Genomic DNA, 15,551 nt, shown 5'->3' with positions numbered 1-15,551 from the left:
ACCTGGCGAACAGGTCCCTGATGGAATCGTGTTCGATCATTTTTCCAAGTGCTCGGTGGGCTGATTTGCTCACTGGCTATTGGGTTATTTTGACGAGTTAGGTTAGTGGGGCGAGCTGTAGGATCAGCATCCGTCCTTTGATGTTCGCCCGGATTCGTGTTTAGGTTTTTGGCCCGAAACACCGGAGCTGACGTTCTGCCCCCGGACGGGTCGGATACTCCTTCTCCTGACCTAAGAATAGGTGGTGGAGGAGGTAAGCGAGCGCTCTGACCAGTAACCTGATCGGGAATAGACCTAGTCGATGCTATGTTGCTTCCCATAGCACTGGTGAGGGGTGGACTGAACACGGGAGATGTCCTAGCATGAGGCGTTTGGAAAGCTGGTCCCTGTTCTCCTGATCCAGTGTTATCAAGGGAAAAGTCGAGACATCCTCGAGGGAACGAGGGGTCAGTTATTCGATCTCGGAAGGTCACTCCCAAGCCCTGACGTTGCGGTGGTTGGGTTGTTGCGGTTCGAGATCTAGTGACCTCTTCGAATCGTTGCTGCCGAGCGGCTAGCTGTTGCATTGTACGCTCACCTTCTTGAGCTTTTTCTACCAGCTGCATCATCATGCGATGGATCTCAGAGAGCTGAGCCTCCGTCTGGTTCGGAGCAGGTTGGTGCTGAGGGGTAACGAGGGCTGGGAGCCCTGGATCGATCCCATTGGAGGTTCTCGTGCTGGCTGCTCCAGCACTGTTCATCGAGATACTGTTCATCGAGATACTGTTCATCGAGATACTGTTCTTCCAGTACTGTTCATCCGAGTACTGTTCATCGGGATACTGTTCATCGGGATACTGTTCATCGAGATACTGTTCACCGAGATACTGTTCATCGAGATACTGTTCACCGAGATACTGTTCATCGAGATACTGTTCATCCAGTACTGTTCATCCGAGTACTGTTCATCGGGATACTGTTCATCGGTTAGATGAATTTGTTGTCTGATCGACTGGATTCATCCTTAAGTTTGAGTAAGGGATTCCATTGTTTCTTCCCCACAGACGGCGCCAATTGTGAGGGACTAAACTCACTCCTGATTTTAGGTCAGGTTAAGATTAAAATGGGAAGATATCGTGGGCTGAATCCCGTAAGAACTTTATAGGATGAAAGAATGACTTTATTGATTCTTGATAAGAATTGTTTACAAGGAATGTTTTTGAGATTACAAAGAGATAATAGTATTTAAGAGCTAATGTGTATGAATCGTAGAGAATGCGGATCCCTTGATTATTGTTTGATGTCTTCTTTAAATAGCCTCAGGTCCCGCTTGATCGTAGCCAACTGGTTCCCGAGATCCCCTCCGTGATTTGAGGGATTTGTAACAGCTCCCCTTTGACCGGGTCCTGCGCCTATTTATTTGTCCACGAGCTACCTCTTTGACCGGGTCCTGCGTCTGTTTACTTGTCAACGAGCTGCCTCTTTTCCTTGACCTCTCTGATGAACATCTCCAGCTCACAGCCTCCGGATCTGACTTAGCTGTTTTTGAAGATTGAATTCATGATGGGCCTTTCGCGGCCCGTTATCATTTCTTATTGTCTATCACTAGCTAGGGGGTCATATTTGGGCCCAACATGGAGGGTGGGAGAACTTGAACCGGTCCAACAGTGATGTCTCTTAAGCCGAAGAATCTCCATCTAAAAGTTGATGCGATTTAGATCCGAGAGAAAAAAGACGAAGCGCATAGAGAATACGCCACTGAAAAATAATATGTTAATTAAAAAAATACATCAAAAATAGGTGTGTTACTCTCTATTCTCGAGTAATAGCGATCAAAAAGCGACTACACCATTAAAACATCTCCTAAGATGTGGCATTTGAGATCGTTGCCTAAAGAATATGCTCGTTGTGTCCTATGTAAAGAACGGACCTGGTTAGGCCTTAAAATGAGGAAAAAGTTGTGATCGATCAGATTATTGATACTGGGAGAGATTGCTTGTCGCTCTCTATTGGATTATACTTTCCTAGAGTTGGATGATGGATCATGAAGATGTTAATATGTATTGGACATATGTGGATCGATCTTGTAAGAAGAGCTAAAAATGATTTTCACCTATAATAGGCTTATTAAGTCAATTCCTTGATATATACTCGTCAGGTTCGTACCGTTGTAATTAGATCCAGACAAAAAATATGTATATTTTAATTTGATTGTTATCTATTTTGATTTGGACCAAAATATTCAGATATCAATAATTTTACAAAGTAAAGTAAATACTAATATACAATATCTATAAGAAGTAAATCATAAATAATAATATTTTTGGTACATATATCTGATCTGATCATTTCTATGCATGTTTATATATATTAAAGATATATATATATATATATAAGTTATATACATAATTTATTTTATTTATATTTTCAGTATTTATATTACTAAATTTGTTATATTAGTTATTATTATTTTTAAAGCAATCAACTTTTTATTTTTGTAATAAAATATTATTATTCTTTATTATTTTAATATTTACATTTATTTGTTTTAAATTGTAAAATTTGTTTTACGAATTCAGTTAAAAATAATAAAATTTTACGAATCAAGTTAAAAATTAATAAAAATTTGGACTAGACATTAGATATCTGGATGGTTATAAATCGAAACAGATCGAATAATCAAATTTTAGACGAAATGTATTGGATCACAATGTGTCCACCTTAGTTGCAGTCCCGTAATGGAGGCTCATAAAACAAATACATATGTTCCTCATAATTTTAAGAATTACCGTGGGTTCTTTTCTGCCTATAGGAATTTATAGTTACCGTTGGATGATTCGTCTCAGACTTACTAAAGCATTCCTAGTGCTCCCATTGAGTCAAAGCATAACATAACTCGAAAAGGGGTTTCGGGTTCAAGTAACAAAGTTGCTTATTGTTGCCGTACATTTGGACGTGTAACAATTTTACAATAGAGAGAAAATTTAAACCAATATTTTACTCTCTTTTTTGACAAAGTCCAATATTTTACTTACGAAGCTCAGATATGAGTTGTTCAAAAAAAAAAGCTCAGATATGCAATATATTAAAAATAGCTGAACTAATAAAACATATTATACAATCTAAATGGCCTTAATAAGATGTTCATGAGCATGATCAGGGTGATGCTGAAACTAAATTAATTAATTAACACAAAGTGAGTAATGTTGAAGATATCATTGTTTAGTCGTAGAGATCTAATTAGTGTTTGCATAAACATTAATTGGCCATAAACAAAACCGATATGTGCCCGAAGTTTTTTTTTTTTTTTGTAAACTGCATTCTTAATTTAAATGAAAAGGAAATAAAATGTTTTACAAAGGCCCATAGACATAGACCCTAGTTACTTATATAATCCCTTAGTGAAATACATATCAAACTTAGTACAGCCCTATTAAAGAAAGCCCATCTTCAAAAGCCCAAGTGGAGAAGTTCTAGTTTCTGCCTAGAAGTCGATGAGTTGGAGAAGTTACCGAGGAGAGATAGACTCTGCAACATGATCAACCAAACCGAAGCCAACTCTGCATCATGATCGAAGACCTAGTCGCGTTTGTGTCCCTGAAGCTTAGAATCTTGTTTCTGAGTTGTTTGTCCAGGAGCCTGAAGAGCTGATCAACTGATCGAAAGATCTGCGAATGGAGCCGGCCATTCCGTTCGGTCCAGAGCCAGTACAAGGTTGCTTGCCAAGCCATGCGGCAGAGGATTCGCTGGTGTAGTGGTGGTGGAAGCGCAATCATCTGTTGTAGCGTGGGGATCCAGTGGCGTGAAGGCGAGAGTTGCAGTCTTGTAGTTACCAACACCCACAAATCGTAGCTGTAGTTGCAGGAGAAGAAAAGGTGATCCCGAGACTCTGAGTTTGAGTTGCAGAGCAAGCACTTTCCGTCAACCTGAAGTCCCCATTTTAGCAGTCTATCTCGAGTAGGCAGTCTATCTTGGATTACAAGCCAAGTGTGGAAGCTATGCCGTGGCACACTCCTTGAGATCCAAACCACATCACACCAAACAACATCAGAGGCGGAGGGCCGCAGGTCATCATATAGAGAACCTGTTTTGTAAGTTGACTGAACCTGACCATTGATCTCCCATTCATAGTAGTCCTCAGATAAGTTTAGCTCAACTATAGTTAGGTAGGTATATAACTGAACTTGCGCTTCTGATCGAGCAGGGGGAAGGGACCAAGAGCCATTCTGATTGAGGGAGGCGACAGTTGAATGAGGAGCAATTCCCATCCTCGAATGAGGTGACAGTTGAATGAGGAGCAATATGTGCCCGAAGTTACTAGGGGTTCAAATTTTATTATGCGTTCCCAAATTCTTTACTTTATAACGTTTGGTGTCGATTACTCTCTTCTGCTTGGTTGGGATGGGCATACACCCCACGTATATATGTTTTCATTTTAGTAGCAAGACATGCCTCTAGCCATTGTATTCTGACGGATTTACCTTTTTGGGTTGCTACATCTTTTCATCCAAAGTCACCTACATGAATGAAGTTTTTTTTTTCTTTTTTGAACATTTACATGAATGAAGTTTAGGGCGTTTGGTTGTAGACAACTAGATTTGGCACATGTTGATAGGCTATTGCGAACATGCATGCAGTTAGCTAGAGCTGTGAGAATTGATGGCCGGTTAATGACATAATCTGAATGACATGTTAGAGTCATTTATAGTCCAAGGGAGATGACAACTTCAACTTGGTTTGTGCTTTTCCATCGTTCCTGTTCAGATGGTAATAAAATATGAAAATAGGTATATATATTTATATATTATGTAAATATATTCATTTTATTTTACATTACTAACTATATAGTCAGAATCTATAATATAATGGGACAGTGTCCTCACTCCCTGAAAGACACGTATCATTATCTATGGGTCTCACCTCTATTTTTTTAACCAAAACGAATGGGCTAAATGAGCGGACTAATTGATTTTTGTGGGCTTCGTGTAGATTAGAGCAGCCGTCGAGAACCTTCGTCTGTGGCCATTCCTCTTCCGGCGTCTCATCTGTGTTGTTCGATTTTTATTACTGCCACACGTTCTCAGACGACGAAACGTTTCCTTCTCCTATAAACTTTCATTAGCTATTAGTAAACAGAGGTGAATAGAAAGAAAGAAAGATCCTTGCGTTAGCTATGGTGGCGAGCTAGATGACAAAGGAGAAGAGAGAGAAAGAGATGGAAGAGAAATGCTTTTCTGTTATTCATAAAGTGTGAGCTACACACACTAAATACATGTTGATAGTTTTATCCGGAACAAACCGGCTGTAAGACTAAACTGAATGTACAACTAAACCATTTACAATTAATTACATTGAACCAAAATCCAATATTTTCCCTCAAGATGGAGCATATATATTGATGAACTCCATCTTGCTCATAAAATGTCGAAAGGGAGTAGGGTAGAAATAAACAAGATATTTCTCAAAATTACAAAAGCAAGGCGAAAATCAAGGCACCGACCCAAATCGGATTAAACTGCCAAGTAGCTCGTCACGCTGTTTGCAAGCCAACACGTCAAAACACCAAAACTGCCAAGTGTCTCCCCCTCGACAAAAACCAACGTCGGTTTTGGTCTAGATAACTACTATTTCTGATCATTTTCCTAAAGTAAAACTTGAGAACAGAGATAAGAGTGTCTTGTATTTTCTCAGATATTTTCTCAGATATTCTCATGAACATATTACTTTTCTGAACCAGACATCTTTTGAACTTTCCTGTTTCCATTGCCAAACGAGTTTCAAATCTAAACTTCACAATGTCAGCTTACCATGTTTCTCATGAGTTAAATCAACCACAAGGCAATCCTCAAAACATTATATTTTTTGTAAACTTGATACTTCTTCTAATATATGCGACTATTAGCTGAAATGATAAATATCATACCATGCATATGTGTTTTACTTTCCATAAAATTTTTCAGCCCCGTCGCCTCTCTACCCTCCGGTAATGGAGGCTCCACCACCACCGTATCCACCAACCAGCACGAGGTTCCAGGACTACTACAGTGGCTACGGTCAGCCGCATCCACCGCCTCTGCGTCCATATAGAGATGAGTACTATGGAGAAGGAGAGTATGTGGGTTGCTTTCCTTTTCTCAGAACCTGGTAAAGTCCAACGTTATTATATGATATAGTGTGTCTCCTCTCCGTCGTTGGGTGGTCTAACTAAAGATTTTTGTCTTCAGTTTTTTTCCTTTTGAATATGTTGAAAGAGGTTTTGGTTTCTTATTTAAGTAAATTGAACTATGAATAATTATGTCACTATGTCACCGTATGTGAATCAACTCAGATTGATAAAGCCATCAAAAACAATGATAGTAGATTTATTTTTCCTTTTTGTAAATAAATCACTAATATATCTTTGGATTTTTGGAATGATGCAGTTTGACAACGCTATGTTGTTGCTGGTTTGTGGAACGATGTTGCCTTCCAAGTCGATACTAGTTCTTTATATGAGTTACTTTTGATCCGCTTTATGTGTTTGTTGTAATGTGCAAATCAGAAATCTTGTTTATGAAACATTGACTTCTGATTATTTTTCTTATAGAAAGATTTTGAGTAGTTATCGCATCCATAGTTGCATCCATAGTTACGGTCCATGATTCATGACGCACCTGTTGAATAGCTTATCCACGTTATCGTTACCATTACCAGATTGGTTGACGTAAGCATTCCCTAACAAAACTCCATAGATCAAAATGGAAGATATGACTATTACAAGGAGCTTTATAGACAAAAGCCCACATAAAAATTCAGAAGATCGTGTGTGTTATGATTGTTGGTAGAGATCACTTTGGTTGTCGCTGTATGCTAGCGAAATAGATATTTTATGATAGGCTACAGAATTAATTGACAAATAAAAACATCAATCCGATGAGGGACATATATAACCATAAAAGATAGAGAAATGTGTGAAAAGGAATGAGGAAGTCACTCACCAACAAAAAAGTTGATTTCGCCGTTAAACTGCAGATGACAATTTTAAAGTTACACTTCTCACTAATCTCGCATAAATAAAAATTGATTAGCAAAATCTTGCAGTTTGCAATAAACAAATTAACATTGGGCTGTTTAGTAGTTTTTCATAACACCAGTGAAAGCCAAAGTTAAGAAGATGATGTAATCATGTTGGGGTCTTACCTTTTCTCTTTATTTACGACTTACGAGCACAATTTACTGTTGCATTGGAAGGTAAAACAGATTTCTCCAAGATTCACTTTGTCGATCAGAATTTTCCACACGGGATGATCAAACACAATGCGTAAATAAAGTCAGTATGCTGACTAGGGGTAGGCAAGAAAACTTGGATCCGAAGAAATAAACCAAATCCGATCCGAAAAAGTAGTATCTAATCCGAACCGAAATTCATTAAATATACGAACGGATTCAAAATTTTGACATTTTAAAAATCGAAATCAATCCGAACAGAAGTATTTTGGATACCTGAAATAGATTTATATACCTAAGTATATTAATTATTTTTAGATTTAGTGTATATAAAAATCACCTATATATATAAAATACTTTTAATTTGTCTAAATTACTTGAGAGATATATAATCAAAAATTAAATATCTAAAATAACTAAAATATGTTCTAAACACCAAAATACTTAAATATTCAATTGATTTTCAATTCAAACCCGTTATAAATTCTATCCATAGAGATTCTGATCCAAACCAAATCAATTTATATGTTAAATTTTAGTATTTTGATATATGTTATTCAAACTTATATGTAATTTATTAGTTTTTTTTTAGATTTTGAGACATTTAACTTATATAATGAATTTTAAAAATTTAAAAATAATTTAAATTCCGCAAAGATCCGAAGTCCGAACTAAACCCGAACTGAAATTTAGGAATATTCGAATAAAGTTAAAATTTTTGACCCCGAAAATCTGAAACCCGAATAGATCCGAACTGAACCTAATGATGGATACCCGAACGTCCAGCCCTAATGCTGACGTATGATGGCCAATCACATGCTGAAGGTTTTGTTTGTATAAGGTACTTGGAGTTGGAAATGATTGTAACAACGTCTGGAAATGATTGTAACAACTTCCACCACAATTTTGGTTTTAGGTTCTTTGAGATATAGAAATTAGAAGATATGGAAACAGAGCCGGTCCTTATAATTATTGGGCCGGAAGCAACTTTTAAAAAATTGGCCTATTTGTATATAAAAACTTTTTTCAAAAAGGATTGTTATTAAGTGAGTCGAACTGTCAACCTCCTCCAGCTTAAATTTAAGAATTACCAGTAGAGCTACTGGCTAACTTAAGTATATTTGTTGCCGGAAAAATTGATAATTTAGCGGCGGCCGGAAGCACCCGCTTCCGTCCAGGACCGCCTCTGTATGGAAACTGTCTAGATATTTATAAAATTTGGTCGGATTAGATTTGGTTCTTTAGTAAAAATATTGACAAAAACATCTGAAAATGTTCATATTCAGTTTAGGTTTGGTTTGGTTTAGATAACTTTAATTGTTCCAAATAAAAATACTAGATAATGTGGATAAATTTATATAATTTGGATAGAAATATTCAGAATTTTTTCAGATAACACGAGCATAAACTTTTGACTTATGAATTGTAAGATATATAATTATTTTAAATTAAATAGAATATATATTAATTGTATTTTCAATTTTGGGTATTCATGTATTTGGTTTAGTTTATTATAGAGAAACATGAACCATTTAGATCGGTTTTAGGTTCCGGTTCTTTGGATTTCGGAGTGTCCAAGCCTAATTGTTACGATATAACCTGGAAACTAGCTCTCAATTTGGTGGGATGTGTCTGAAAAGGAAATCATTTCTTGTTTGGTGTGTTTTTGTTATCAGGCAATGGGGATTTGAGAAGCTACTATTCAGGGAATCAAGAACAAAAATACGACGTGACAGGAAATAGGGGCTATCCAGGCCAAGAACGCGTTTGCGACAGGAGTTCACATGTCCGTTGCTACCATTACCACAACACCATAACAGTGCACGGGGAGCTTTGCAGAGAGATGCTACCTGTTTCAGCCAAGGAGAAGGTGACATTGTACAAGAAGCTTCCAAGTGTACGACCACAACATGAAGAAGCTAGTGAACACTATTAAAGAGTTTGAGCATAGAAAACTTGGGACCAAAGATGTGAAACATTTTTCATGACGAGATAACTGAATCCCTCTGTATCAATTAAAGGTACAGACAGGAGTGTTTCCCTTTACTTGTATCATCTGTTTTGTCCTCTTTTACTATTTCATTAATAACTTCCGTAAAACATTTTTTAAATGCGTTGTGTTCTCTGTTTAAGTATTGAACTTAGTATAAACCCAAACCAAACAATTGCAAGACGAACATGTGATTCCATTATCAGTTTCACAGAAGAAAATTCAACCGGTTCCAAACTTCAAACTGAACAAACTAAAGGCTACAAAGAGAGTATAATCATTCTACCGGTAAGCTAAACCGGTTCTTAACTAAGAACACTTCAACGAGTTATAATACCGACACTGGAGATGTACTAGCTCTTATATATACAGTCACTGTTTAACTGAGTTACTCCTGTGATTCAGTAAGGCGGTTTTCAAGAATCAACATCCGTAGGTGATTCGCCTACGACTCGTTCTTCCTCGTTTCTTGTTGCCTCTTCTTCCAACGGGATCAAATTGCAGTGGATCGTGTGTGACACTGGTTTCTCTAGCTGAAACAGCCTGCAATGCCCCCACAAGACAACAAGTTTACCATCGTAAGTGTACTATTTCAACTAAAATGTATGTCCCCTAGTTTCAGTTTGTTTTGTATATAATTTGCATTAGTATCTCCATTACGAGGATGTGGCAGTACGAAATTCTCTACTGAAAACGGGACTTAAAGTAAACGAGATTACTTACGGATGCTTGCACAAGGTCGGGCACTGAACAGTCAATGCGTACTTGCAAGTAGATAGCTCAGTGATCGATGTGACCATTGCCCTCGTTTCAGCGCAGACAAACCTCACCTGCATTGAGAATTTTTCAGGAATCATGCATCCTCTAATTCCATCAGCAAAATGCTAAAAATCAATAGACACTAGGTTATACCTCAACTTCACGAGGAGTTCCTGTAAGATCACAGGTGGTCCCATTGGTGTATATATGAGAGTGATACCTGCAAATGAAACACACACACACACACAACCTCTGAGATATAGAGCGTTCGGTTATAAAAGTTATGTCAAAAGTAAAACCTCAGTTTAGATACCTCTCTTTCATTGTAGAAACATCAGACACATTTTGATTAAATGCAGCAGTTGCCTCTGCGTCATACTTACCCAAGGAAAACTCTTGGACAATCTGCAGTGGCAGCAGGACACAAAAAAGGTATTCATAACACATCAAGCCATAGAGAATCAAGAAATCACCAAAAGGGAAGCATATGAAAAGCACATATATACCTTGGTGCCATCCTCAATGTGTAGCTGCCTTACCGAACCTAGATGACAAAACTCATACGACCACCAACCCTCTTGCTGCACCCAATAAAAAAACCATGGGATCAGATCAGTCTTGTTCTGTCAAAGAAGCACAAAAAAACGTGCACTCGAGGCCCCTTACCCTGACAAGGCATTTTTCATCCAGTGGCTGAAGCAACTCATCGGGAGTCTTAAGCTTCACCTGCTTATCCGTTTCCATCAACACAGTGCTAACGTTCTGCTGCTGAGTAGAGGTCCATCCGCTAGTAGCTTCCTCCTCCTTCGGTAAGAAACATAAGAATCGTCTCCCTTGCTTATCAAGCATCACCATAGACTCCTCCAGATTATCACTCTATTATCATTCACACAGCACAGAGACCTCTCTCTCTCTGTTAAGTGGTTTTTAAATCACGAAACTGTGAAGATTGGAGATTGATTGAATTGTTTTTTTTTACCGGGTGAAACGGTGATTCTTCGGGAAGATACTGGATCGTGTACTTTGGTTCGCGGTTGTTTCGGCTGAACGTTCCTACTGTTTTGGTACAGAATCATGGAGTGATTAGATTGAATCGGGAGATTTAAGAGATGGTGAGTAATGTTTTTACCTAGATGAGTTGGAAAGATCTGATCGGCTAAGACATTGGAGGTTGAGGAAATGGAAGCTATAACCAGAGATAGTATGATCTGCGTGATCGTCATCTTTGTCTGCGAATTGGGAAGCAGGCAGGTCGGAATGGAGGAGAGGAGACGATGTTAGATTGTTGACGATGAAGCTATAACGAGAGATATTTGCTTTTATGATGTTGGACCGTATCAGGCCCGGCCCATTTATAATTTGTCAATATGGGTTGCTTAAAATAAGCCCATGTTGATATTACGCTAGTTTCTGGTTCAGTCTGACCCGACCCGGGAAAATAAACGCACTACTCTCATCAAATGAAAGTGTTCTTTGTTGCGAGTCCAGTGAGCTTACGAATAAAAAAAAACACAATTTGCTAACCAAAGACGAGAGTGTGTTGTTCTCTCGCATAACGTGGGTTTCAGCCACAGAACTTATAAGGATTGATTCATGTTGTGGTCTACTCTATGACAAAATTCGTTTAAACCAAGGAACTTGCAAGTAGGGAGAGGATTAGCGAAAGTTACCAAACTGATCAAATCCAAGAACTCAAATCAGAACAAACCAAACTCAGTCTCACCAACCATAAGGACACTGAATCACATGACGTCCAAATAAAACTAGATAAACAGTTCCAGCAAGGTAAGGTTTCCGTTTGCAATGGAACTAAACAACAAGAGTATTACAAGACATATTTTCCTAACATAATTCTCCAAGTCCTTGTGTTAGAATAAACCCCAAACAAAATAATTACAAGGAGGATCGAGAAAGATACAAGTCTATGCATCTCACCAACTTTAAATAGTAAACAACTAATTCAAATTTTCACGCTTTATATGTTTCCACAAAAGGAAACCAAAACCAGCAAACTTCAAAGAAGAACAAAGATTAAAGGAGTAGAAACAGATTACATCATTTTTATTCGATTGTTTGCAAGTGTAACAGCTTATGGTATTTGTCTATACAATGATTCTTTAGCTATGAAAAAACTTTGACAAAACCCGTAGAAGCTAACTTACACCGAAGAAGATGTTCATACAAAAAAAAAAAAGAGTTAATCCTGTTGTTTATCGGTTCTGTTCTTGTTTCCGTATATCAGACCAGTAACCTACAACATAGCAAAACAATTGATAACTTATAAACAACATTCCTAAGGAACGCAAATGACTATTGATTGATTTTTTTTCTTTGTTGTTGTAAAACTGACCTGAGGATCAGCGATTGGTTTCCTCTTCTCGACGTATTCATTCGCATCAGCCACCGCGAGAAGTTCCCTAGCCTAATCAAACATAAACGAAACTGAAATTAGAGATTTCGTTTTTTTAAGAGACCACGAGTGTCGAGATCGGTACGTACCTGCTGTTCCTTTTTGAGATCCTGAGCTGGTTTAACCCAAAGATAGTAAGCTATTGTTCCCGCGACGAGCCAAGAAGCGAGATTCTGACCTCCTCTAAGTCCACCCATGGAGTTCCCCACGAAAGACCTCACGTTCCCCATTGATCTTCTCCAATCGCTACCCATTTTGATACGACTCTGAAATATCTCTTCACTTCGATGATGGATTTTTTTTTTCTTTTAAAGAAAAGTAGAAGTAAAGCAGCGATTTGGTTTGATTCTAATTTGCTTGGTGCCCACTGCGAATAGTAAACCGGTCGCCGAGACCGGTTTGTGTGGCAATTCAGCAATCTGTGTTTGTTTGTGATTGAACATCGTGCGTCTATAATTCCTCCACGTAGCATTAGAAGTTCCGATCTAATATGTGGGCTAGATAAAATTGTTAGGCCCATCTACTTTGAATAAGGTAGCTGTAAGCCTAGGGCTGGGCAAAAAAACCAAACCCGAAAAACCGAACCGAACCCGATCCGAAAAAGTAGCACCGAACCCGAACCGAAATTGATTAAATATCCGAACGGGTTCAAAATTTCGGTATTTAAAGAACCGAAACCGAACCCGATCCGAACCGAAATATTTTGGGTACCCGAATGTATCCGAAATAAATTTATATAGTTAAATATATACATTGTTTTTATATATAATGTATATTAAAAACATTAAAAGTATATAAGATACCTTTAAGTTTTCCAAAGTACTCGGAAAATATATGCAAATAGTCAAAAGTGAATGTTTAAAATAGCTAAAGTATACTGAAAACACCAAAATAGTTAAATATCTATTGATTTTTTATCCAAATATTCAAAGAAAACCAATTTATATGTTAAATTAAGGTATTTTGACATATATGTTATGAAAATTTATATGTAATATATTATCTTTCTTATAGATTTTGAAAATTTAAAGTATATAATGAATTTTGAAAATTTAAAAACATTTTAAATGGGTTATCCAAACCCGAACCGAACCCGCAAAGATTCGAACCGAACCCGAACCAAAATTTAGAAATATCCGAATGGGGCTGAAATCTTTAACCCCGAAAACCCGAAACCCGAATGGACTGAACCGAAACCCGAATGGGTACCCGAACGCCCAGCCCTATGTAAGCCTGTAAAATGTGGGAGTTAGAACTAACTTTCATGAAAAAGAACTAGTTACAGATTACACATATACAGTAGACCGGACCCAGGCCGGAATCGAATCCGGTTATAGTAATGGTGGTGTTGGTTGACAAGAATCCAGAAAAACTCAAAATCTTAATGATGATAACTGTGTTAAGTTAACTCAACATGCTAAACTGATTCAGTAAATTTATTCAAATTTACCAATTTATTATATTTAAAATTGTTATATGCAATATATTATATCCATGTACAAAAACGCGGACAAGGCGGATGAGTAACCGGCGCTGCAACGCTCGGTGGTGTCCAAGCGTAGCGATTCCGTTCAAGTCGGAAAAAAAATCGGGTTCGTCAAGTTAATCCAAATTTGAGTGCGTTTAAGTGTTTAAAATTGGATGTTAAGTAACAGATCTTCAATTCTGATGCATAAATGATAAGAAAACAACAGAGATATAGATTTGATTATGTTATGCGGCGCTGTAAAAAAAAGAAGATGATAAGGAAAACCCTTAAAAGAAGAAGACAATATATTTATAAATCTGCCATTAATAAAAAAAACAAATAAAAAAACAAAAAGGAGTAGAGCAGGCTCGAAGACGTGACATCCCCGTTATAATTAACTTGTAGAAACCACCAGACCACTTTGTATCTTAATTATTTTTCTCGTAAACATGTTTATAATATATATTTGTCACTGAAAACTAGAAAAGTACTTAAAACTAGGCCATGCGTACTCCCCGATTAGTCTCCGATTTTTTGTTAACTCGCTAGGCGTTAACCGACCGCCCGACTCACGCTTAGCATAGTTTCAAACATGGTATTATATTACCAGACTATTTTGTTACAACTAGATATGTAGCTGACTTTCAACTTTATGTTTATAACATAAAAGTATTCCCAACAAGTACAAATATTAAAATGCAAATACAAAATTTAACATTACATATTATTTAGGTAAGAGTTCATCTACACTGATCAGATTACTCGATGGACTTTAAATTTGATCATTATCTTATCCTATCAAAACCCTTGATGATCTATTGTAGACGGTTAATCATCATTTTCATTGGTAAAGTTCATTAAAAATCATTATTGGGTGAGTAAATAAACCAAACACAAAAATTTAAATTGAATCAATCACAAAAAAATCTGAACCAACTTCAATACAAATATCATCTATAATATTTGGGATTTTACCTGAACAGATATTCAAAAAAATCTGAAAAATTTAAAAAAATACAAAATCCATATCAAATAAAAATCTATATCAAATTTGAACTCAATCTTGAATAAATACCCAAAATACTTAATGATGTCAACAAGTATAATCATTATCTCAAACTTCAGTATAATGCATCTTTTCGTATTTGGTTAAATATTAAGAGTTTTTTGTGTGTTTAACAATTGCATTTGAAGTTTTGGTTCTAAAATTTAAACAATGTTGCTTTATTTTTGAGATTGGAATGATATTTCAAAATATTTTAGAATTGTTAGTTGTTAGTTTTAACATGTTTATGGTTATATCCTCTTAAATCCTCTTTTGGATCATGTCACCATATCTTTGTTTAATTCAAACTATTCAAATTTATAATTAAAATATGATTTTCTGAATCACAAACAAGAAGTAGTCAAAATCTTAATTAGAATTAAATCTGAATTCAAACTGAGTTCAACTAAATTTCTATTATGGTACTATATCTGAACGGAATCCAAGTAACTAAAATCTAATTTGAACTGAATTTTAAAAATATTCGAGTGGGAGCAATATTATTTATCAGAATTGAAATCCAAATGAATCTAAACATAAATTCAATTGGAAACCTGTTTTCTAATTGTAATACATAAACATGCTTATGTACTTATATTGCTATGTTTAACATCATTACTTCAATGTTTATTGCATTACTGAAAAACGATTAACATTATACTAAACAAAGATTTGTAAATTTATAATTTAGACC

At 36.6% G+C, this 15,551-nt stretch overlaps 2 protein-coding genes and 1 long non-coding RNA gene across 3 annotated transcripts; 1 reads left to right on the top strand and 2 right to left on the bottom strand.

The window, feature by feature from the left end:
* The first annotated feature begins 5,543 nt into the window (after nt 1-5,543).
* Nucleotides 5,544-6,579, top strand: LOC130509134 (uncharacterized). The gene is made up of 2 exons (XR_008943286.1): nt 5,544-6,123; nt 6,402-6,579. It is a non-coding gene; the product is annotated as an uncharacterized LOC130509134 (long non-coding RNA).
* A 2,717-nt stretch (nt 6,580-9,296) lies between these two features.
* On the bottom strand, nt 9,297-11,211 carry LOC108845385 (protein OS-9 homolog). Its single transcript, XM_057004790.1, has 8 exons — nt 11,064-11,211; nt 10,914-10,990; nt 10,601-10,810; nt 10,441-10,515; nt 10,248-10,339; nt 10,088-10,154; nt 9,899-10,005; nt 9,297-9,718 (listed from the first exon to the last, which is right to left on the bottom strand). The coding sequence occupies exons 1-8, from the start codon at nt 11,155-11,157 to the stop codon at nt 9,592-9,594; spliced, it is 849 nt and encodes a 282-aa protein (XP_056860770.1). The 5' UTR covers nt 11,158-11,211; the 3' UTR covers nt 9,297-9,591.
* Nucleotides 11,212-11,971: 760 nt separating this feature from the next.
* LOC108846193 (uncharacterized) lies at nt 11,972-12,666 on the bottom strand. Its single transcript, XM_018619417.2, has 3 exons — nt 12,434-12,666; nt 12,285-12,356; nt 11,972-12,185 (listed from the first exon to the last, which is right to left on the bottom strand). Exons 1-3 carry the CDS (start codon nt 12,596-12,598, stop codon nt 12,132-12,134), a joined length of 291 nt encoding a protein of 96 aa, XP_018474919.1. The 5' UTR covers nt 12,599-12,666; the 3' UTR covers nt 11,972-12,131.
* Nucleotides 12,667-15,551: the final 2,885 nt, after the last annotated feature.

This window comes from Raphanus sativus, chromosome 3 (assembly GCF_000801105.2).
Source record: "Raphanus sativus cultivar WK10039 chromosome 3, ASM80110v3, whole genome shotgun sequence".
Lineage (NCBI taxonomy): Eukaryota > Viridiplantae > Streptophyta > Magnoliopsida > Brassicales > Brassicaceae > Raphanus > Raphanus sativus.
The sequence above is the reverse complement of the archived record's forward strand: the minus strand, read 5'-3'. Positions and strand labels throughout refer to the sequence as shown.